Source organism: Onychostoma macrolepis, chromosome 14 (assembly GCF_012432095.1).
Source record: "Onychostoma macrolepis isolate SWU-2019 chromosome 14, ASM1243209v1, whole genome shotgun sequence".
In the NCBI taxonomy this organism is placed as follows: domain Eukaryota; kingdom Metazoa; phylum Chordata; class Actinopteri; order Cypriniformes; family Cyprinidae; genus Onychostoma; species Onychostoma macrolepis.
In genome coordinates, this window is record NC_081168.1 from 6,347,510 (window position 1) to 6,373,149 (window position 25,640).

The window sequence follows — 25,640 nt, forward strand, 5'->3', positions numbered from 1 at the left end:
TTGGTTTCCAAATGAAATACAAAACTTGCTCTCATCTGAAAAGAGGACTTTGGACCACTGGGCAACAGTCCAGTTCTTCTTCTCCTTAGCCCAGGTAAGACACCTCTGACGTTGTCTGTGGTTCAGGAGTGGTGGCTCTTGATGCCTTGACCCCAGCCTCAGTCCATTCCTTGTGAAGTTCACCCAAATTCTTGAATCGATTTTGCTTGACAATCCTCATAAGGTTCTCTCGGTTGGTTGTGCATCTTTTTCTTCCACACTTTTTCCTTCCACTCAACTTTCTGTTAACATGCTTGGATACAGCACTCTGTGAACAGCCAGCTTCTTTGGCAATGGATGTTTGTGGCTTACCCTCCTTGTGAAGGGTGTCAATGATTGTCTTCTGGACAACTGTCAGATCAGCAGTCTTCCCCATGATTGTGTAGCCTAGTGAACCAAACTGAGAGACCATTTTGAAGGCTCAGGAAACCTTTGCAGGTGTTTTGAGTTGATTAGCTGATTGGCATGTCACCATATTCTAATTTGTTGAGATAGTGAATTGGTGGGTTTTTGTTAAATGTGAGCCAAAATCATCACAATTAAAAGAACCAAAGACTTAAACTACTTCAGTCTGTGCGCATTGAATTTATTTAATACACGAGTTTCACAATTTGAGTTGAATTACTGAAATAAATTAACTTTTCCACGACATTCTAATTTGAGATGCACCTGTATATCTCCTGCCCAATGGCAAAAGCTCATACTCCTTATAGAGAATATGGCTTGGGTCACCAATAATTTTAAGACTCTGCTTCCTAACAGACCTCTCAAAAATGTCCTGAAGAGAAAATGGGGACATGATACCAATTATTTTTCCAGCTCTTCTAACCACATTTTGAAGTTGTGACCTAAGTTTAACAGTCAAATTGCCAAACCAATTTGTAAAACCATAACATATTATCGATTCAATAATTGATCTGTAAAACAGTAACATGATACTTTTGTCCACCCCATAAACCCTGAGCCTTCGCAAAAAGTATATAATTCGTATATAATGTAAAAAGGAGGGGGGAACTTAAACAGCCTTATGACCAATGTATCAGAGAAAGTTGAATTAATTTTCACTTGCTGTTGTCATCCAGTTAGAAATGCATAATACCATTTAATTATCTAGGGTTAACTTTCATCTGTTTTAACTTAAATGACACAATATCTGGAAGTAGAGTATTAAACGCTGAACTCAGATCCATAAACATCACTCTAAGATAAGCTACAGGATTTTCAAGGTGCTTTAAAACAAAGTGCATCATAATATTCAAAGCATCTTCTGTAGCCTACTCCTGTTTTCTTTATACGCAAATTGATAAGGATCTAATTTATGCAATACATTCTCCCTCAACTTCTCTGTCACAATACATTCCAGTGATTTCATCACTGTGAACGTTAACGCTACTGGCCTAAAGCCTTCGATGCTTTCCATATGCAACATAAGTCTTATTTATTTATTTTTTTTAACTACAGAACTAGAATAATATGTTAATATTACATCCTGAATCTTACATCATATTATCTTGTAACACTAACAATACTTTCTCATACTTCACTGCCTAAAGTCTAGAATATGATTTGGATTTTACGATTATTTGCTTGTGAAACTACAGAACAAGAAATGTGTCTTTTAAAGTGTATTATTAATAATATTAACACTAGAACAATTATAGCCGTGACCTGAAGTGCACCAGCAGCAGCAGCAGGAAGTCAATGATGCGCTTTCCCTCATTGTCTAGACCTTATTGGCTGAAAAATATGGAGTCAGATGACGCAATATTTCCGGGTGCAACAGCACGCGCCGGAGGTAACTGTCGGTCATTGCGCTTGGCAGCGAGAGAGACTGAAACATACAAACCGGCTCTGAAGGTAAGACAACTAAACGCCGGTAAGATTTAACCGGTATCATTTTCTAGCCAGCTACTCCTATAGTCTTAACACCTCAGTAATACTTAACGAGGGGGTTCTTTTTTCATTTTTTTCGTGTTTACTGCGACAACTTTACAGATGGCTGAAAGCGAGAAAGGGAACGCTAGCTTGCTAACGACGGGTTGTTTCATCGAATCTGAATATTACACGTCCTTACTGGGTCTGAATGAAGATTAAAGTGTGTAAATGGTGTTTTAATACATGACGATTCAATATGAGGCTAGGTGATGGAAAAGCATGTCTTGGCATCCCTCATGATGATGATGCTGCGTTTGACGTTTCACATCCGACAAAGAGCGCCATCATCATCATCACCTTCTTCATCACATTCAAAAGACTAGAATAGGCGGAATAAAAGAGCTTTAGCGGATTCCATTAATCAAAAATCAGTCGCGTTCCATTTATTAAAACGAGCCGTTTCCACGGTGATGTACAGAACACTTGTAACGTCAGCTGCGTCTCAGATTCTAGAACGGTGTTTTGAACATCCTGTGATCGCGCCCAAAATTGAAGCAGATATATTCTACATATCTTAGAGGTCGGAAAACCTTATTATCGAAAACTATGTATGTTTTATGATATTTCTTACTTTATCCGAGCGTTAAATCGTTTTAAACTAAATGTTTACAGAAAGTTACACTTTGAAAAGTGGAGTTGACATGACATCCTCACTGTATTATGCCAATATTTGTATAGTTGTAACGTAGTAATCACCGCCACTCAACGGCAGTATTGATGTGTACTTTGAAAGTGTACATTCAGGTCAACTTGTTATAAGGTGTCCTTCAAGTAAACAGAGGTCGGTTTGTAAAAGATGATGATGATAAAGATAATGGGATCAGATTCAAGATCCAATCATTCTGTTCCTGTCCACCTGTTGAAGATCTGGTCAGTGTCCGTGAGTGGGGTGAGCCGGAGGGATTGATATCATTGGCTGTCTCTGCTCACTGACCACTCTCACCAGGCTGTAGGGTTCACATTGAGTATAACCTTTGTACAGGTTTCAGCTCATTAGGGCAGATTAAAAAATTGCATCAGTCAGCATCAACATTTGTTTCTTCGTAAGTAAATTTGTTATTAGGTCATGTAATTAACTTGGGTTGAGCAAGGGTAGAGCTTTAGTTAATTCGATACTCCCAGTGTGAAGGTATGTGAATGTTTAATTATTGACTATTTAATTGTAGACACTAACTTTTTTCCCTGCTGTTTTTACATATTGATGAACTATTATGTGAACGTTAGATGATGGCAAGAGTAAAGTTTTTTTTTTTTAATGACTGAAAAATGTAAATTAAATGTAAATATTTAGCAAATGAATATATATATACATTTGTGTGTGTGTTTTATAATAGTGATGTTTAAATCCATTTATAGTATTTAAGCTTTAGTTGATTTTTTTTTTTTTTTTTTTGAAGACAAAAAAGTTCTGAGTTTGAAATTAATATCGATAGCTTATTGGTTATTTGCCATAACATTAAAATAAATATGGCTTATCGTTATTTGCCAGATTGTTAATATTGGTGCATCCCTAATATACATTATATTGTTATCAGCATTGCCCAGTAAAGTTGGTCTTTCTTACATTTATAATATAGAAATATTTTTAAATGTAATATTTAGCAAATTGCAAAAAAGTAGTTTTTAGTATTTTTATTTAGACAATGTAAATATTGACCATTTATCAGGACTGACCACAAAAAAATAAAATAAAAATACATACATACTGGTTGACTAGTACACTGTAAAAAAAAAAAAAAAAAAAAAGTTGAGCCAACTTCAAATTTTAAGGTAACAAGCTTCAGCAGATGTTTGAGTTTTCTCAACTTGTCGTTTTAAGTTTATACAACACAAATTTGAGAATCTCCCACAAAAATAAGTTGAGCAAACTCAAAAATCTGCTGAAGCTGGTGTAAAAAAAGTTTTTTTTTAAGTTCGCTCAACATTTTTTTTTTTTTTTTTTTTCCACAGTGTAGGTGGTCTTCCTTATATTAGAATAGCAGACATTTGTTTTGCCCAAGCCATGAGCAGTATATCAGGCTGTGGATTGTGTCAACATCACACGCCATTTCACCAGGACTTGATCTCTGATCCAAAATGTTGTCAGTTTAAACAAACAGGAAAGCGCTTAACTGCCATAGTAAAACAGCTTTGGTTATCTGCTGTTATTGAGTGTCTTGCTGAGTCAGTGGAGTATCTTACATTAACCTTTTGCCATTAGCTCATACTCATACTAGCCCCTGCAGCTGGTCACGCTTGTCTTCGCCGTCAGTAAGGACTTGTGTTTCGAGGGATCTAATTTCATAGACAATTCCCAGCTCGGCAGCAATGTAACAGGACGATGCAAAGTTATGTAAATTTTGTGTACAGGTTGTAACAGTAGTATTAAGGTGATGTTGTTTCTGTTCCATATATGAGCAACTCATTTCTACTTCCTTAATCTGACACCAGTCATGTGATCAAGAGATGACCTTATCTGCATGACTCCTGAGATGAAGTTATCTTAATCCAGAGTTCACTTACGTGGCTAATGACGGAGATAAAGTGTTTCTGCTAAAATCAACAAAACAGATTTGTTTGAATTGTTTTGGATGTTTCCTTGAAATCTAACCCATGGCCTTGGCATTGCTGCCATGCTGTAACAGCAACTGGAACATTGGATAAAACAAATGTATCAAGTTTCATCTGTACAAACATTAATAGATGTTTGGTAACTGTGTGCTTTAATGTCATGCATTCGTGAATCCACCCTGTCTTTAGGCTAGGGCAGCCTCCGCAGGATCTTTGTGACTTCATACTAGTCGTTAAATGAGAACCGGAGAGACACTGTTCACTGGCCTGGAATGTGTCTTTTTGTGCAGCGCATGTGACCACGTCCTCTAATAAGTCTCGCTTGTCTCATTAAAGCAGCTGAATGAATAAAAAATGTTCCGCTTGAAGCCTCAAAACTCGATTTTCTCATAGAAATGTCTGGTAGGGCTGTGTTTCAGTTGAGTACACTTGAATAACATGCATTTCCTTTATTTGTTACTGTCATTCTCATCAGGTTGCGCATTTTGGAGCTACATATCAGACAATTCGCTAATCTGTCTGAACTTTGATCTGGGATCCTTAGTAGGACACAGGGCAATAAACTTGCTCTCTATCAGGCTTGGCCTGATCCCTTCATCTTTCAGTCCCCTTCAGCTTCTCAGCAGACGTGCGTCTGAACATGGACCCGAGTACCGTTCTCTTGTTCCCAGTACACGTAGTAGTGTGGCTCTACTCGCTCTTGAGTTTTCTACCATGGTACTTCCTGACTGGAGCTCAGAAAAAGAAAGCCCTGGCAAAGAGGCTCAAATCTAAGTCAACCACCGGTCAGGCTGATGGGCCGTATCGTTCCGTGGATCGCTTCGACTCCCTGGTCACGGAGGACCTCGCTGGAAAAGACACCCTTGATAAGCTATTTGATAATGCGGTGGAGCGTTTTGGTAAAGCGGACTGCCTAGGAACCAGAGAAGTTCTGAGCAAAGAAAATGAGACTCAGCCGAGTGGGAAGGTCTTCAAAAAGGTACGTCCTCCTCTGACATATTCTGTTAGGCTATGGTCACAATGCAAGCCAAAGTGCCTCATTTTAATTTTCTGCTCTAAATCAATTTATTTAGTGAGGTTGTTCACATGATCTTTTTAGTTAGCTCATATCAAATGCTGGTCTAAACAAGCGACTCTCCTAAACTGGCCTATCTTATTTAAAAATGTACACTACTGTTTAAAGGTTTGGGGTTGTATTTTTTTTTTTGTTTCTTAAAAGTCTCTTATGCTCACCAAATCAGCATTTCTTTAATAAAAAATACAGTAAAATAGTGAAATATTATTACAAATTGAAATAACTGTTTTCTATTTCATTATATTTTAAAATAAATTTTATTCCTGTGATTCAAAACTGAGTCTTCAGTGTCACATGATTTTTCAGAAATCATTCTAATATGTCGATTTGCTGCTTAAGAAACATTTTATTTCTTTATTTGAAATGGAAATCCTTTGGAATAATGTAAAAAAAATTGTCTTCACTGTGATGTTTGATCAATTTAATGCATTCATGCTGAATAAAGTCATTTCTTTCTAAATGAATTTTACTGACCCCAAAACATTTCAAACGTAGTGAATTTTCCTATATATATATATATATAATTTAAACATTATATTTAAACATTATATTTATAGATATTCATACAGTTATAAATGGTAGTTTATAAATATTTATATATCACAATTTATTATTATGTGATATTAAAAAAACATTTTAATATTTTACACTTTAATTTAATTAACATTTTAACATGGCTTGTATTTATGGTTCACAACAAGAGTAAATCATTTGTAGAAATCGGGTTATATTGACACACAAATCACACAAATTCCTACCCGATGGTGAAGTCACATCAGAAAACAGAAAACAAATCTGATTTTTATATATATATATATATATATATATATATATATATATATATATATAATTGGGAATTGCAAAATAGATAAATTGAAAATGTCAGATTCAGTATTCATTTTGCTGTTCACACTGTCATCCAACATTTGGGTCACATTCAAATGCAAGGTGAACATTGCCAAAATTACCATTTGTTGAGAGATAATTTTTAATATAAAGGTGTTTGATGGTTTTGTCTTGGCAGTTAATTTTGGGCGATTATAAATGGTTGTCCTATGAGGAGATGGACACTCAGGTCAGTCAGTTTGGGAGTGGACTGGCAGCACTAGGCCAACAGCCAAAAAGCACCATCGCGATTTTCTGTGAGACACGGGCAGAGTGGATGATCACGGCTCAGACCTGCTTCAGACGCAATTTCCCATGTAAGGAAACAAATTATTTTTGCTCTCATTTTCTCTTTTTTTCCCCTAAGGAAAAATGATTTCAAGTGAGTCATAGGTTTTATCCCTTCATGCTTTAATGTGATGACGCATTGATGTACTGTGAATGTTTGTCTTGATCTTCTTTTGTTAATCTGTGTTTCATGTGGTTTTTGTAGTGGTCACATTTTATGCAACTCTAGGAGAAGAGGCAGTGTCTTTCGGATTGAATGAGTGTGGAGCTACACACTTGGTCACCAGCGTGGAATTGCTGGAAACCACACTGAAGGTGAGCTAAAGACAGCGACGTAACAGTTTCAGTGTTTCCTGTACTACTGTCATTACAGATTCACAGCAAAACAGTATATTACTCAAGCTGATTTTTGAATCGAATGGGTTAAAATGACAGGGTCCAATTGAATCAGTGCCAATTTAGCACGTTTTTCAATTCCATTCTCTTTGCTAACTGAACTCATAAAACCAGCGTAGTCCTTATAACAAACAAACAAATTCCCAGTGCTTTTAAACAGGACTCATGATCTCATGGGTTATTAGTTTGAATCACTGAATGAACTCACTGAATCAGTTAGAACAGTTAACAAAATAACATCTGACTCACTGAATCACATGTCTTTATATTCAGTCATGTTCTATAAGAAGAGGGTATAACAGTAACAAGTCAGGCCCTGTACTGTAGTTCAAATTTTTCCAGCGGACATTGATATTTGGTTGAATCCATGCTCTTTTGGTGACCAAAATTCAATGTCACGACCTGTTCTAATGCCAATGTCAACTTGACAGAATACTGTCAAAAGCTGATGTTGATATTTTGTTGGCTTTTAAGGTGTGGTACTAAGTAACCAAAATTCATGCCAGCAACATATTGACAAAACACCGGCATTTAGCCATGATGGTATGTCATAATGTTAACTTTCACACAGCTTTAATATATAACATCATTAGATGGGTTGTAAGTCATCGTATTAAGTAACCAAAATTAAACGTCCATCCAATGTTGGGTTTTGATGTCAATCAGATTTTCAAATCAAAGTTTAACTTGACATCTGGTGCCACCTGGGTTTACTTGCCCTGCCACTTGAAATATTTATATTTTTCATTAAATATTCTGTTTCCATGACAATTTTTATTCCCCTACAGAGTGTTCTTCCACAAATCCCCAATCTGAGGCACATCATTTATGTGGACAGGAAGAGCATCAGCACAGCGGGATATCCACAAGGCATCCAGATCCACAGCATGCACTCTGTGCAAGAGCTGGGAGCCAAGCCAGAAAACTGTAAGAAAGGGCACCAACTTTACGCTTGACATTTTATTTATATGCTAATTAACCTCTTCAGTGATTGCCTGTAGTTTACCCACAGTTCACCCATACAATATTGATCTGAATAGAGATTTGCACTGTAATAGATTCATCTCTATCACCAGAGGAGAAAACAATGTGCGCTTTGTGTTGCAGTGAGCAGACCCATAGTGAAGCCCGTCCCATCAGACCTCGCTGTTATTATGTACACCAGCGGCTCCACCGGTAGACCTAAAGGGGTAATGATCTTTCACAGTAACCTGATCGGGGGCATGGCAGGCCAGTGCGAGAGGATACCTGGATTGGGGTGTGTATAAATATCAATAGGGTGCCACAGTGGCCACCTAGTTTTTCAGCAGATTTAATTTTTTAAATATAGTTTTCCCATTTATTTTCTTTAACCATACAGATTTTTCAAATATCTTAGTGTTATAAGCCAAAACAAAACCAACTAGCTATGAGGTGAAACACAATATTATGCACTTTTTATACCTTAATTTGAAGCAAAACTGCATTTGAAAATCAGACGAAAAGATACAAGAATGTGTATTTACAGCTTTAATGAGAGAAATAACTATAAAGCATTGCCAATTATATAAGCAAATTAAAAAACAATGGAGAAATATGAAACCATTGATTTAAAGATGTTAGTTAATTATATATAATAATTAAATAACTGTGTGTTTCTTGGAAGTGGGTGGGGCTTAAAGAGTTCGTTTGGATTGATTTGTTTATTTTCTATTCCTTATTAGAAGAGATTCTCTGCAAAGTCATGAGTAATGTAGTTTTTCACCAGGAAATTATGATTATTGAAAATTAAGTTGAAATAATATGGGCTGATGTCTTCAACAAAAGCATATACCATTGATTAACAACCTTGTAGCTCACAGTAGGTCTGTCTTTAATGGTTTAAAAGTTATTTCTAAAAATCAATTCACCAGTGGAAAATATAAATGGGGATTTTGCTTTTGGAACTTGATTGTTGCTTTCCATTAATGCAACTGTTCCTGACTGAAATGCTTATTAGTTTTGCTTTAATATGCCTGTATGCCTCCACAGACCTAAGGATACGTATATTGCCTATCTTCCTCTTGCTCATGTGCTGGAAATGACGGCTGAGATCTCGTGTGTGACGTACGGCTGCAGGATCGGCTATTCCTCACCACAAACACTTTCTGATCAGGTACTGCACCTCAATTTATCAGATAAATGTAGTCACACATTTACACACATGTATGAGGTTTTTACAAAATAAGGAAATGATGTTAATCTCAGATGATTGAATGGCTTGTTTTTGCTTTGTAGTCAACCAAAATTAAGAAGGGAAGTAAAGGTGACTGCACCGTGCTAAAACCTACTCTAATGGCCGCCGTACCTGTAAGTCTGACTCCTCTAAACGTTTTCACCTGGTTTTACTCGCAACAATCATGTTAAAATCTCACACTCCTATTTTCTCTGTCAGGAAATAATGGATCGGATCAATAAGAACGTCATGAGTAAAGTGCAGGAGATGAGCTTCGTGCAGAGAACCCTGTTCAAACTGGCCTACAACTACAAGCTTGAGCAGATCAAGAAGGGTTACGATGCGCCCCTGTGCAATATGTAAGAAGCAATTTAAAATAGGCCTTCGCTTAATCACATTTGCTCTTGTTAATGAGTCTGGAGTTTTAATCGCCTTTGTTCCCTCATGTGTTCAGTTTGTTTAAGAAAGTGAGAGCTCTGCTGGGTGGAAACGTGCGTATGATGCTGTCCGGAGGAGCCCCTCTGTCTCCCGCCACTCAGCGCTTCATGAACATCTGCTTCTGCTGTCCTGTTGGTCAGGGTTACGGTCTTACTGAGACCTGTGGAGCGGGAACTATAACCGAGGGTGAGGAGTCCTGCTACATCTGGACATCTTTTCCAGCCTATCTTGCACTGTTTATTTATATTACTTATAGAGTCTTATTTGGAAATATTTATCTCAGTGTGCAGTAATGATGACATGATCTTATGTTGTGCAGTTGCTGACTATAGCACAGGACGAGTTGGAGCTCCACTGATCTGCTGTGAGGTCAAACTCAAAGACTGGGCAGAAGGTTGGTAAATACTACCAATTTTCCTTATTGTAGATACCTTAAAGAAGTAATCCACCAAATATTGTATTCTGCCATTATAAACTCACTTTCATGTTCTTCCAAACTATGATGCTGTTATTTTTTTAACTATTTCTGAAGCTCTTGCCATAAAACAGCATTATATTTTTACCACCATGGCTGTCAGTCTCTAAACTTGGACAAGAATAAACACTAAAGACATGCACTATATATACCAAGCTTACTAAAGTATTAGGAAAGTTTGCTTTGAGGAACGGTCTTTCTTCACTTTTGCCAATACTTAGATCGGCATTCCTGTAGCTCAAACAGTAGAGCATGGCGCAGAAACACAAAGGTCATAGGTTCAATTCCAAGAGAATGCATGAACTTCTAATGTATCTTAATTTAATATAAGATTCTGCCAAATGTGTAAATGTAATCTGGTGGCGTCTAGATTTAAAAAAAAATAATAATAATAATAAAAAGTTGACGTCAATGACACCAAAAGCATCATGTTTGGTGTCATGTGAGCTTCAGGGAAGCAGTGTTGGTATTGTTGGTAAAAAATATTAAAAATCGTTTTGTCCATTAAAATAAAGCTAAGCTAAAATAAAATACATTTTGGATGGGAAAAACTTGAAACTTAAATGAAAAATTAGAAATGTTGCCTTGGCCAATAACTGAAATAAAATGCTCAAGCTGAAGTAATAAAATTACTAAAACTGAACAAAATCTAAAACATTATTAAAATGAAAACAGAAAATATAAAAATAACAGCTAATTAAAAATATTAATAAACACTATAATAGTATATACTGTAAATAATACTAAAATAACACTGTTGGAAAGATTATCAGTGAAATCAGTTAAATTTCTTTCTCACTCAGTTTCTAATTAGTGCAGTTCTTTGGAAGAAAAAATATCCGCATACAATTTTGAAACAACATGAGGTTGAGTAAGAAATGTCCTTTTAAGGTGTTACTATTCAAATGGTTACAACTGTCGTGATTCTCCTTATACTTCAGGTGGCTATACGAAGCATGACAAGCCTCATCCACGCGGTGAGATCCTCATCGGAGGTCCTAATGTGACCATGGGCTACTCCCGGAGTGAAGGCTGTAATAATGAGGACTTCTTTGTGGATGAGAACGGCCAGCGGTGGTTCTGCACTGGTGATATAGGAGAGATGCACCCTGACGGCTGTCTTCAGATTGTCGGTATGTTTAGATTCAGCGTCATAATGAAGTCGACTGTCTTGTTTTAGTTAAAATCATATATTTATGTTTGTTATCTATATTATTATATATTTATGTTATCTATATTATTCACATCTACTGTATGTAATGCCTAGATCGCAAGAAGGACCTTGTGAAACTTCAAGCTGGGGAGTATGTCTCTTTAGGCAAAGTTGAGTCGGCTCTGAAGAACTGCTCTCTCATTGACAACATCTGCGCTTACGCAAACAGGTTCGTATGCTCTGCTTTGTTTGACGCATATGGGATGTTACTGACCCTAACAAAGGGTCCTCTCTTTAGAACAGCAGACGTACTGTATACAGACCTCTTTTCTCTCTCTCTGCCCACCAGTGACCAGAACTACGTTATCAGCTTCATTGTTCCTAACCAAAAGAAGCTGACAGCTCTTGCCAATCAGAAGGGCATTGAGGGAACATGGGAAGAGATTTGCAACCACCCAGTAATGGAAAGGGAAGTTCTTAGAGAAATTAAAGAAGTTGCAACTTCAAGTGAGTATAACTTACAGTATTTATAGCAGCAAGGTATATGGTGTAAAAGTTCAAAATGTGGACACTGCATCAAAACATTCACTATCTATCTATATCTATATATATAAAAAATATTCATAGAGGATGCATTAAATTGATCAAAAGTAGCAGTAAAGACTTTTATAATGTAACAAAGTGTTATTTTAATATTACAGAGTAGAGGTCGCGATTTAATCTTTTTCAAAATAAGTGTGTATATACTGTGTATATTTACTATGTGTGTATTTAAATACACGTATATATTTTTTTAAAAATATATGTATATATATTTATACTTGTTTATCATTTGTTATATATAAATCTAACACATTTTTCCTTAGTGTATATATACATGTATGTGTTTGGATTTATATATACATAATAAAAATACACAGTACATACACATAGTATGTAAACAAACTTTTATTTTGAATGTGATTAATTTGTTTTGCAGCTCTATTACTGAGAGTCTATTATAGTTTTTAATTTTTTAGAATGTCTGTTTTATTTATTTTTATATCTTTTTTTCACTCATTTTTAAAAAACAAGTTTATTACTGAGCAGCAAATTTTTTGAATAATTTATTAGATTGATTTCTGAAGATCATGTGACTGATGATCTGCTAAAAATTCAGCTTTGCACTTTGTAATATTTCTCATTACCGTTTTTACTGTATTTTTAGTCAAATACATAGTAGTGTACATGAAAATGGTGTTGTATAAAATGTGGAATCAGAACATGTCTTCTAATTGTCTTCCCATCATTCTAGTTAAACTCCAGCGCTTTGAGATACCAGTTATGGTCCATCTGAGCCCGGAGCCTTGGACCCCTGAAACAGGCCTGGTGACGGACGCATTCAAACTGAAGAGGAAAGAACTGAAGAACCACTATCTCAACGACATCGAAAGAATGTATGGTCACAAGTAGGACCACTATCACAGCCAAAGACATCTTCATCAGCTCCTTGCCGTGCAACATTGCTGTATATCAATAAATGTTAAACACCTTTTGCCACAACTGTCACCACTGCCCATTGCTTAGTGATGTGCACAAATTTTCAAAGACGAACAATGTTGATAAGCCGTTGGTCTGGGTATTTTTATTCCTGAGCTTTGTGGGCTTTTCATTCAGAGCTCTGTAGTCTCTCTGCTGTGAAATAGTTTACAATTGAAGTCGTAGCTGATTAGCTTGAGACCTGTTGGGTAAAGGACGATATTTATCTTATCCAGCATAAAGCATCCACTAATTTCTCTTGTGAAAAGGTTTTCATCCGTACAACAGCGATATACTGCCTTCACCTTGCGCTTTTTTTTTTTTCTTCTCTTGAACGTGTGAAATTCTTTTGTTTGTAACAGTGTTCACTTGTTTGGTTTAATAGAATTTGAGAACACAAACCGCTAGCTGAGGTGAAGTTTTGTACTGTAGAACTCCACCTCCTTGTAGACGTAAGTAATATATTGTGATGTTTCTGTGCCTTCTGATTGGTCACTATTTTAAATGTTGACTCCCTATTGGCTGCAAATTAGAATTTGATTCCTGTGCTTCATTCATGCAGTGCATTAGGAGTTAGTCTTCATAATGGTTACAGACCATGTTTTTTTATATACTTGTGAGATTTTTTTTCTTTTGGTTATGAAAATGTATGTCACTGAATTACAATGTTTTGAATACTAATTGACACATTTACTAGTGCTCATGGATTGACTCAGGACAGGTTGAGATGACTGGCAAGTGGCTTATTGCTCATTTGACCTATTGGTTAGACTAAACTTAAATGAAGGGAACATTTTTTAGGAATAGTTTTTCCTTCTCATGCCAGAGGTAAAGTTTGTATTGCATCTGTATCATCTTTTCATGTAAGATTTTTTTCCAAACCACTTATTTTACTGTTAACGGTGTCTTATTGTCACAAGCTCTTTTGTCTGTCACAAATTCCACTTCTGCTGGCTTTTAATATATTTAGTAACATGTCATTAAAACGGTCCTCAATATTTAATGTATAAAGCTGAAAAGGAACAAAGTGTGTTTAGAAATCCAAACCAAGAATATGAATTCTGAGATTGAGGAACACTTCTCAGTCAGTTAATGTTGTATTCTGTATTTTAATTTATTTTCGTTTTTTAAGGAAGTGTGATCTGTACAGGCACTGTAATTTATCTCTTGGATTACCAAATGTCTCATCTAGAAAGTGTTTTATTTATAATTATTTCGTCATTTGCACTATTCTTTTTGTCAGGGATTTTTAGCCATTGTTAAATGAATAGCCATTAAGCCAACAAATTCAGCAGTTTCTTTCCCCCCCCCACAACCCTCAGGGTTCCAGCCAGCCACCACAAGCACGACTATACAGCAGTCAAATGTTTGCATTGAGAAATTGTGAATTCGCTTGTAGAATGTTCTATGATGCTTATTTATTGTGGTTCACTGTATATGTTATTTGCCGAGGACAAGTAAAACGATTTTCTACTCAAACTGTGTGGTATTCCATATTAGAAACAGTTTAATGGTCAATGTTTTATTTTTTATTTACAGAACATACTTAAATTGCAGTGAGTTTACAAAAATGAAAAAAGTTATACAAAAGATTCAAAGCTACAATTCAGTTTGCCCAGTCTTGAAAGCGAAAGCAGTCGCTTGCAATCTTCCATACTGGCTGGTCACTGTTAGGAGAGGCTTGGGCAGTTAATAAGAAATTCTGGTTGAAGAATCTCTGTTTGTTTCCATCAAATTTCACTGTGCCAGCTGTAACCACCAACAAAGTCATTTGGCCTTGAGTTGCTTGTTCTGAAAAGAGAAAAGAAATGGTATTTGATAAAACTATAGGAAAATATATTATTAATTAGTGCTGTTAAACGATTAATCGCATACAATTTACATAGGTGTACTCATATATATATATATATATATATATACATACATATACAGTGGGTTACGGAAAGTATTCAGACCCCCTTAGATTTTTCACTCTTTGTTATATTGCAGCCATTTGCTAAAATCATTTAAGTTCATTTTTTCCCTCATTAATGTACACACAGCACCCCATATTGACAGAAAAACACAGAATTGTTGACATTTTTGCAGATTTATTAAAATCAGCAGATTTATTGTACACTGTGTGTACATTGAGGAAAAAAAATGAACTTAAATGATTTTAGCAAATGGCTGCAATATAACAAAGAGTGAAAAATTTAAGGGGGTCTGAATACTTTCCGTACCCACTGTATGTGTGTATACACACACACACACACACACACACACACACACACGTACAGTGGGGGGGAAAAAATAAAACATTTGCTCACTGACAAAGAAATGGTCAGTCTATAATTTTTATGGTAGGTTTATTTTAACAGCAAGAGACTGTTATCCAGTCTGGACTGAAATCCAGAAAAAAGTTATAAATTGATTTGCATTTTAATTAGTGAAATTATTTCACCCCTTTGCAAAACACAACTTAGTACTTGGTGGTAAAACCCTGATTGCCAACAAGAGGTCAGACATTTCTTGTAGTTGGCCGCCAAGTTTGCACACATCTCAGGAGGGATTTTGTCCCACTCCTCTTTGCAGATCCTCTCCAAGTCATTAAGGTTTCGAGGCTGACGTTTGGGAACTCGAACCTTCAGCTCCCTCCACAGATTTTCTATGGGATTAAGGTCTGGAAACTGGCTAGGCCACTCCAGGACCTTAATGTGCTTCTTCTTGAGCCACTCCTTTGTTGCCTTGGCCGTGTGTTTTGGGTCATTATCATGCTGGAAACCCATTCATGACTCGTTTTCAATGCCCTGACGGTACATGGCCCCATCCATCGTCCCTTTGATGCGGTGCAGTTGTCCTGTCCCCTTAGCAGAAAAACACCCCCAAAGCATAATGTTTCCACCTCCATGTTTGACGGTGGGGATGGTGTTCTTGGGGTCATTCCTCCTCCAAACACGGCGAGTTGAGTTGATGCCAAAGAGCTGGATTTTGGTCTCATCTGACCACAACACTTTCACCCAGTTCTCCTCTGAATCATTGGCAAACTTCAGACGGGCTGTACATGTGGTTTCTTGAGCAGGGGGACCTTGCGGGCGCTGCAGGATTTCAGTCCTTCACGGCGTAGTGTGTTACCAATAGTTTTCTTGGTGACTATGGTCCCAGCTAGGGGTGGGCGATATGGCAAAAATATCATATCACGGTTTTTTTTTAGAGCAGAGCAGCCTAAATAATTTCCCTATTATAAAGACAAAGCCTTTCAAGGTAACAAAATATAAAAAAAGAATGGTGGATGTTTAGGCCAAAGTGGGCGAAGATAAAAATGTGTCATTATTTTATCTTTGTTATTAAAAATAAGAACAAAGATACACATTACAAATACACATAATATACAAATAAAATAAACTGCTTTATTTTCAGGTACAATAGGTGTATTTAGCAGGAGCATTCAAGAAATTGAATGAAATATAAAAATAAAACAATTTATAGATTGATTCCTATTAAAGCAACTGTATTATTATTGTTTTTTCTCTTTGCATTTTGTGGTTTTAACATTAAATAATAAAAATTCAGTCGCACTTTATATTAAGTGGCCTTAACTACTATGCACTTACGTTTAAATTAATCATTTGGTACAGTGCAATTGTGTACATACATGTTTTTACATTAAAAATACCTGCATGTAATTACATTTATAGTTACACTGTTGACCCATCCCTTACACCTTAACGCACCTTAAGCTTACCCATATCACCAAACCTGTTCCTAACCTTACCCACATTTTCAAGTGTTTTGCAATACAATATGAACACAATAAGTACATTGTATTTATTTTTTTGATGTAAGTACATACACTCATTGCCAAAAATATCGGCACCCTTGGTAAATAAGATCAAAGGCGGCTGTGAAAATTAATCTGTATTGTTGATCCTTTTGATCTTTTATTTAAAAAAAAATTCACAAAAATCTAACCTTTCGTTGGATACTAAGAATTTAAAATGGGGGGAAATATCATGAAATAAATGTTTTTCTAAAATACACATTGGACACAATTATTGGCACCCCTAGAAATTCTTATAAGTAAAATATCTCTGAAGTATATTCCCATTTATATTCACAATTTTGAGCACTCCAGGGTGATTATGAACATGAAATTATCCAGCCATGGCTTCCTGTTTCACAGAAATATAAATAGGAGGGAAAACAAAGTCCAAATTGCCTTAATCATCCATCACAATGAGAAAAACCAAAGAATATATTTCTGATGTGCAGCAAAAGATAACTGAGCTTCACAAATTAGTGAAGTGGCTTTAAGAAAAGAGCTAGAGCAGTGAAAATTCCCATTTCCACCATCAGGGCAATAATTAAGAATTTCCAATCAACATAAAATGTTACGAAACTGCCTGGAAGAGGACGTGCGTCTATATCGTCCTAATGCACGGCATGTTGTTTGGGACGGTTTCAAGAAAAATTCTCCTCGCTCATCCAAAAACAAACTCCAGCATATTCAGTTATCAGACACGACTGGAACATCAAATGGGACTGGCTTCTATGGTCAGATGAAACTAAAAAATGAGCTTTTTAGCAGCAAACACTCAAGATGGGTTTGGTGAACACAGGGATAAAAAGTACACCATGTGTACAATTAAATATACTGCTGTATTTTTGATGTTCTCCTATATTTCTGCTGGAGGTCCTGGACATCTTGTTTAGACACATGGCATCATGGATTCTATCAAATACCAACATAAAAAAATCAATAAGTGACTGATTCTGTTTGAAATCTTATAATGGGCCATGTTTGGATCTTCCAACCGGACAATAATCCAAACACAAACCTCAAAAACAACACAAAAATGGGTCACTGAGCACAAAACCAAGCTTCTGCTAGCCATTCCAGTCCTCTGACCTGAACCATATAGAAAATGAGTGGTGAACTGAAGAGAAGCAGCACCAACATGGAGCTGGGAATCTAAAGGGTCTGGAGTGATTCTGGATGAAGGAATGGTCTCTGATCTCTTGTCAGGTGTTCTCTAACCTCATCAGGCATCATACGAGAAAATGTAGAGCTGTTAAACTGGCAAATGGAGGTTTCAAAAAGTATTGAATAAAAGGGTGCCGTTAATTGTGGCCAATGTGTATTAGAGAAAAACATTTTTCATTATGATATTTCCCTCAATTTTAAAATTCTTATTATCCAATGAAAGGTTAGATTTTTGTGAATTTTTTAAATAAAAGATCAAAAGGATCAACAATACAGATTAATTTTCACAGCCTTCTTTGGTCATATTTACCAAGGGTGCCGATATTTTTGGCAATGAGTGTAATAGTTTAAGCCACCTAATATAAAGTGGGACCAAAAATTCTGTCATCTGTCTGTCAATTCTGGCATAGCGTTTTATTTTTATACCATCATTTACAAAATTAGTTTTAAACCTGAATGAGCTGCTTTCTTCTGCTGAAAACAAATGCTATTTTGAAGAACGTGGAAACCAAACAGTTGCTGGTCCACATTATTGTTTTCCTACTATCAAATTCAATGTTGACCAGCATCTGTTTGGTTACCCACATTCTTCAAAATATCTTCTTTGTGTTCAGCACAAGAAAGAAATTAATACAGGTTTGGGACAACATGCGAGTAAATGATGACAGAAATATAATTTTAGGGTGAACTCTCTCTTTAATTACAGTCAGCACCATGTTTAGTACTGTCCGTTTAAGATAGGTCTGCATTCCCGCGGCTGTCCCGCGGTAACCTACCCGATTTCTTGCCTGCACTCGACTGTTATGCACGTATGAACCAGAGCTTCGTTTTATTTGCGAGTGTCTGTGCGCAGCATGTGCATAACGATGCTCAGAGCAGGCTAGCCTACCGGTGGTGAATATACGGCCCGCAGACAGAACAGGCAGGTTGTCGATGTGTGAGAGTAGAATAAGGATGGAACAAAGTATGGATGCGCTGTCCTTGAAGAAGGCTCTACTCGGTTTTGTTTATATTTTGCTTGGCCTATAATTTTAAATGACGGATGTCGAATTTATTTATTTTTCTTCCGCAACACTTTTCCTAGTCTACTGTGTTTACAGCAAGATGTTAAACGAATTTAGTATTTTGACAAGACGAACAAAATTATAATAGGCCATTTTTGTACAACCTACATTTTTTTCCCCTCTGCAACACTTGTTCCAATTGTGTTGTAAAGGTTAAACAAATTATATCGTGACAAGACGAATAAAAATAAGGAATACAATTTCTGTACATTTTTATTTTCTTAGTGACACACTCTGTTTTTTTCCTACTGTGTTGGCAGCAAAATGTTAAACGAATTTTGTGTCTTAAGACAACATTTGGCTGTCAATAAAAGACTCTTGACAAGACAAATAAAATCACAAATACAATTTTGTGCAGACTACACTTTTATTTGTTAGCCTATCTGTCTTTCTTTCAGTAGAGGAAATTTAAATGTGTGATTCTCGAAACGAGATCTAAATTTAGCGGGAACGGTTGGGTCGGGAAGAAAATTATTCAAAGCAGACAGCGGGTGAGCAAAGAGTTAATATATCGCGGGAGCGGGTGGGTGCGGGATATAATCTCGCGGGAGCGGGACTTAAAAAACAGTCCTGCGCAGACCTCTACTTTAAGACCTGCACGCATCTAATATACAGACACACATCCGTTTTTCTCTCAACTGTTTACTTTCATTTTAGACGTGACCAACTGAGTCTATATGTAAACCTTGTGTGTTTTGACCGTATTAGCGCAAAAGATAACTTAGTCCAGTAATCAGGCGCGGTTTAACAGGCTTTTTAGTTCGCGCGTGTACATTCCCATGTAGTTCTGGGCTGATTCCTCACCGTTCTCATGATCATTGAAGATCTTGCATGGAGCCCCAGACCGAGAGAGATTGACAGTTATTTTGTGTGTCTTCCATTTGAGAATAATCGCACCAACTGTTGTCTCCTTCTCACCAAGCTGCTTGGCGATGGTCTTGTAGCCCATTCCAGCCTTGTGTAGGTCTACAATCTTGTCCCTGACATCCTTGGACAGCTCTTTGGTCTTGGCCATGGTGCAGAGTTTGGAATCTGATTGATTGATTGCTTCTGTGGACAGGTGTCTTTTATACAGGTTATACACTCCCTTTAAGAGAGTGCTTCTAATCTCAGCTCCTTACCTGTATAAAAGACACCTGGGAGTAGGGGTGTGCGATATATATCGTCTCCGATAATATCGTAATTGTTTTAACGATGTGCAATTTGACATAATGGAGTATTTTGCAAAAACAAAACACCCCTACAGAGAGCACGCATTCATTACATGAAGTCTAGACTAGAGCGCGTGTGCATTTAGAGTGTGTTTTTTCACTGCATGATTCAGTCTAATAAAATGCATTAAGAATGATCACAAAATTCAAGATATGAGGGCAGAAAATGTATATGTATATATATATATATACACATATACATATACATATACATATAAATATACACACACACAAGTGGGTACGGAAATTCAGTGGGTATTCAGACCCCCTTAAATTTTTCACTCTTTGTTACATTGCAGCCATTGGCTAAAATCATTTAAGTTCATTTTTTCCCCTCATTAATGTACACACAGCATCCCATATTGACAGAAAAACACAGAATTGTTGACATTTTTGCAGATTTATTAAAGAAAAACTGAAATATCACATGGTCCTAAGTATTCAAAACCTTTGCTCAGTATTTAGTAGAAGCACCCTTTTGATCTAATACAGCCAAGAGTCTTTTTGGGAAAGATGCAACAAGTTTTTCACACCTGGATTTGGGGATCCTCTGCCATTCCTCCTTGCAGATCCTCTCCAGTTCTGTCAGGTTGGATGGTAAACGTTGGTGGACAGCCATTTTTAGGTCTCTCCAGAGATGCTCAATTGGGTTTAAGTCAGGGCTCTGGCTGGGCCATTCAAGAACAGTCACGGAGTTGTTGTGAAGCCACTCCTTCGTTATTTTAGCTGTGTGCTTAGGGTCATTGTTTTGTTGGAAGGTAAACCTTCGGCCCAGTCTGAGGTCCTGAGCACTCTGGAGAAGGTTTTCGTCCAGGATATCCCTGTACTTGGTTCTGGTCGTCCCAAACGTCTTCCATTTAAGGATTATGGAGGCCACTGTGCTCTTAGCAACCTTAAGTGCAGCAGAATTTTTTTTGTAACCTTGGCCAGATCTGTGCCTTGCCACAATTCTGTCTCTGAGCTCTTCAGGCAGTTCCTTTGACCTCATGATTCTCATTTGCTCTGACATGCACTGTGAGCTGTAAGGTCTTATATAGACAGGTGTGTGGCTTTCCTAATCAAGTCCAATCAGTATAATCAAACACAGCTGGACTCAAATGAAGGTGTAGAACCATCTCAAGGATGATCAGAAGAAATGGACAGCACCTGAGTTAAATATGAGTGTCACAGCAAAGGGTCTGAATACTTAGGACCATGTGATATTTCAGTTTTTCTTTTTTTAATAAATCTGCAAAAATGTCAACAATTCTGTTTTTCTGTCAATATGGGGTGCTGTGTGTACATTAATGAGGAAATAAAACGAACTTAAATGATTTTAGCAAATGGCTGCAATATAACTAAGAGTGAAAAATTTAAGGGGGTCTGAATACTTTCCGTACCCACTGTATATGTATATGTATATATATCTCTCATTTCATATAGTTACAATCACACGAAGAGTGCAGTTTTTTGTTCAAAAATAAGCATTATTGTGATATTGATTTTATACAACAGTTCAATAAACAATAAGTTAATATTAAGAGACTTCAATTTTAGACAACATATTGCCATTTCGTCAACAAAAAATTATTCCAAACAGCTACAGCACTGTTTTGCGCCTCTGAGCAACATGACGATGTTTAGTTCCTGAATGAATCAACCATTAAATGATTCGGTTCAGTCGCAATGACTCACTGCCACCTACTGGCGGTTTTAATTTCACATTCAAAGTATCTGTTCATTTTTTACGACGGCGTTTTAGTGCCTTGTTAAAAGATTACGAGAATAAAGTCGAAATGTTTTGAGAATAAAGTCGAAATGTTTCGAAAGTCGAAATGTTTTGAGAATAAAGTCTAAATACTACGAGAATAAAGTCGAAATATTACGAGAATAAAGTTGAAATGTTTCGGTCATTTAAATCATAGAAATTAAAGTTATAATATTTTGAGAGTATAGCCTATATTGCGCATGCAAATGGCCCGCATTGAGAGCACCGGGAGAAGTTGACAGGCCACCGGAAATTATTTGAATATTGTCCGAGGCGCGGCCGCATCATCTTGCTGGGATGTCAATTTTAAGGACTCGCGGGAACAGCTTAATATCAAGAATATGATATTTATTAACAGACTGAACAGGAACAACTGTTTATCTTAATAACATCAGCTCACACTCAATCGATATTCCTTTGGGGGGCGCTGTAGCCCTCTTATTTAACCCTTTTTTAATACACTACATATGTGGGATTATTAGCAGAAATCATACCATGTGTCATACTCGCGGGGACAGTATGCTTGGAAATAATATTTCATGTTTTCCATTGCATTCGTTATTTGTAGTGCCACACAATAGCAATAAGCTTTGTGCTTTTAGTGCTTTTAATATAAAACAAAGTCTCAGCTTTCAAAATCAGTTTTATAACGAAACACAAATTATGTGTCTTACAATAATGTGATTTTCAAGCTCTTTAATGTGGCGTGACAGATCGCTGTATTTACAGTATGTGAATCAATTCATTAAATTATTGTGAAAATTCCACCTGCTCCATAAAACGTCTCAAACCTTCATTCCTCACATGTAGCCTGTTTAATTAAACAGCAATAAAACATTCTAAAGGTTGAAGTGGACTCAAATTTGTTAACATACGTTATATTGCTGTCTTTTCTGCTGTAAACTTTAAGTGATTCACAAACTGTTTTATTCATGGTATACTGTAAATGAGGACATAATATTTAACGTCTTCCATTCATTATTTGTAGCGCGCCAACCAGTAATCGCAACAATTGTGTGCTTTGTTGCTTTTACACACAGCTCAGCTTTCAAATTCTGCCAGTTTTATAACGAAATACAAATTATAAATGTGTCTTTGCTCTTTATTTCAAGTTTATAGCAAGATATAAATTGAAGGAACATCATAAGGCATGAAAAAAAAAAGTTTAGCCTAATTTATAATGAAAATGTCTCATCGTTCGTTGTTGTAATCAGAAAGATGACTGACTCGCATGCCGCTTAACAAACACATTATTGCAATATAGCCTATATATTGTTTGTATTTCACTATAAAACAGACAGATTTTGAAAACTGAGATTTGGAATATCTCCCGGTGCTCCAAATCTGGGCCATTTGCATGTGCAAAATGCAAGAATAGCCGATCTCAAAATATTACAACTACATAATCTTTATTCTCTAAACATTTCGACTTTACTCTCGTAATCTTTGATTTTTTTTTTTTTTAACGAGGCACTAAAACGCCGTCGTAATTTTTAAATAACTTCAAATATCAGTATTTAATATTTTATGTTTTAAAAAATCAAAACATTGTGCATTTGTAATTTCCATTACTATATTACTATTACTATATTCATTTCTATCACTGATGTGAACTGACCACACAGAATTTAAAGAATATCAAAAACTGCAGCTGTCCACGGTAGTCAGATATCAGCACAATAACACACTCGGCAAAATATTGTCTAATTATCGTTATCGAAAAAATCCCAAAAAATATTGAGATATCATTTTTTTTCAATATCGCACACCCCTACCTGGGAGCCAGAAATCTTGCTGATTGATAGGAGATCAAATACTTATTTCACTCATTAAAATGCAAATCAATTTATAACTTTTTTGAAATGCGTATTTCTGGATTTTTGTTGTTGTTGTTGTTGTTATTCTGTCTAACACTGGTTCAAATAAACCTACCATTAAAACTATAGACTGATCATTTCTTTGTCAGTGGGCAAACCTACAAAATCAGCAGGGGATCAAATAACTTTTCCCCACTGTATATATTTCAGAAAAATGTGTTGTTTATATATGTATTAAATATAATTTATAGATAATATAAGTCATATGAATATAAATATAGACATGTAAATATTTTCAATAAGTGTACATTTATATACACATAATAAATATACACAATACGCACATATATTATGCAAACAAAAACTTACTTTGGATGCGATTAATCGTTTGACAGCACTATACGATAATTAAAATATTATGAGCACGTTGTTGCATACCGTGCACAGGCTGGCAGTCAAGAGATTGCACCTGAAATTCACTGGAGGGAAGAGACTCAAAGAACTCGCCGAGAGCATCATGACCTGTGACAGCATTTCCATTCCACACAAGCGTTGCTTTGTCCAGATACAGCCTCGTCAAATTCTGAAGTATTGATTCATTATCATGAAATCGTTAAACGCAAACGTAATTAACATAACAGATCAGCACACACGCTATTAGAAGTGCAGTTCAAATTCCAAACATGAGACGAGCATACCCTTCTTCTCTTGTCCATGCAGTCATAATAGATATTGACGAATTCATCCGAGTATCTGCACGACTGATCAACCAGAGTCCTGAAGTCCTGATCAGTACCGAACACAATTGATGAGGACAGTTATGAAACATATTTGCACAAGTATTTAGATGAATGTTGACATCAGTGAACACTCACCACCGTTGAAGCCATGCCACTGAACGTGCACTTCACCGATCTCCCGCCGACTGTTTGTGATGTTCAGTCGTTTTGAGAATTTGATATCCAAACTACTAATAAAACATAAAATAACCAGCGCGATTTAAATGTAGGTACGCGCCAGATGAAAAAAAAGCCACGCAGCGCAAAATCTCAGTGTGTACGAAAATGACTTGTGATCGTAGTTTATGCCCACGTGGAAAAGGATGATATTGCGTTTAAAACAATATCAGAATAATGCTCTCTTACTCTTAAAAAACAAATCCTACATCGAGAAAAATGTGCTCAAATGTGTGTGTTCTACACGATTATTGTTCCGGCGGAAACCTACACCGTTATTCTAAGTTCCCACTAATAGAAAACTACAGGAGGAACAAAATAGACAAAAGATGACAAAAGGCAAAGCAAAGTGCATAAATAATTTAAATCTTGTTGTTTTAAACTGTTTTTATTTTTCTCATCTTAAATTTTCTGTTAGTAAATTTACATTTATTCATATGTAAATTTGTAAATTATAACACGACACGATTAATTAATAAAAATCTTAATTACAATAATTACAAACATCTGTCTTACGATCATTTTTTAAGCCAAAATAGCACTTTTTCTCAAAACAGTAATGACAACACGTTTGAAAATGTTTTCATAGCTTTCTCACAATCGTTCTTTGTATTTTACACCAAAATGTAACACAAAGCCAAAATAAATGTAAAGTAATCATTAAATCATTAAAAAGTACATATAATGTTATATAAAAATAAAGAATTTATAGAATGTAAAGTTTCTAAATATAATGAATGTGCGGCTACACTGGCTTTAAATAAAATCATACGGCTATGATATAATCATCAATACAAACTAGCCAAATTAATGGCTCAGTCAGCTTTATTACAGTTTTAGATACGTTTGTTAGTTATTGTATTTTTATTTTTATTTTTTAAACAGGCACCATTCTGCGGCACCTAAGTAAGTTGTTTTATCCAATGAAATTGCAGC

General features: G+C 36.1%; 2 protein-coding genes across 2 annotated transcripts; one reads left to right on the plus strand and one right to left on the minus strand.

Moving 5' to 3' along the window:
- Positions 1-1,753: 1,753 nt before the first annotated feature.
- acsl4a (acyl-CoA synthetase long chain family member 4a) lies at positions 1,754-14,420 on the plus strand. The gene is made up of 15 exons (XM_058797901.1): positions 1,754-1,896; positions 5,000-5,503; positions 6,624-6,801; positions 6,978-7,087; positions 7,957-8,095; positions 8,276-8,426; positions 9,179-9,302; positions 9,425-9,496; positions 9,582-9,721; positions 9,817-9,986; positions 10,120-10,194; positions 11,217-11,408; positions 11,543-11,657; positions 11,778-11,935; positions 12,723-14,420. Exons 2-15 carry the CDS (start codon positions 5,165-5,167, stop codon positions 12,878-12,880), a joined length of 2,121 nt encoding a protein of 706 aa, XP_058653884.1. The 5' UTR covers positions 1,754-1,896; positions 5,000-5,164; the 3' UTR covers positions 12,881-14,420.
- Positions 14,421-14,428: 8 nt separating this feature from the next.
- nxt2 (nuclear transport factor 2-like export factor 2) lies at positions 14,429-24,985 on the minus strand. The gene is made up of 4 exons (XM_058797902.1): positions 24,624-24,985; positions 24,447-24,533; positions 24,187-24,331; positions 14,429-14,737 (listed from the first exon to the last, which is right to left on the minus strand). Exons 1-4 carry the CDS (start codon positions 24,636-24,638, stop codon positions 14,553-14,555), a joined length of 432 nt encoding a protein of 143 aa, XP_058653885.1. The 5' UTR covers positions 24,639-24,985; the 3' UTR covers positions 14,429-14,552.
- Between the last annotated feature and the right edge of the window lie 655 nt (positions 24,986-25,640).

Excerpts from the sequence above, each read along its gene's own strand:
- nxt2 (XM_058797902.1), bottom strand. Across the intron at positions 24,332-24,446 it reads GCATGGACAAGAGAAGAAGG|AATTTGACGAGGCTGTATCT; the intron begins GTATGCTCGTCT and ends TCAATACTTCAG. Across the intron at positions 14,738-24,186 it reads TGACTGCCAGCCTGTGCACG|AACAAGCAACTCAAGGCCAA; the intron begins GTATGCAACAAC and ends TTCTCTTTTCAG.
- acsl4a (XM_058797901.1), top strand. The coding sequence starts at position 5,165 with ATGGACCCGAGTACCGTTCTCTTGTTCCCAGTACACGTAGTAGTGTGG. Across the intron at positions 8,096-8,275 it reads GGGAGCCAAGCCAGAAAACT|TGAGCAGACCCATAGTGAAG; the intron begins GTAAGAAAGGGC and ends TTTGTGTTGCAG. Across the intron at positions 8,427-9,178 it reads GAGAGGATACCTGGATTGGG|ACCTAAGGATACGTATATTG; the intron begins GTGTGTATAAAT and ends ATGCCTCCACAG.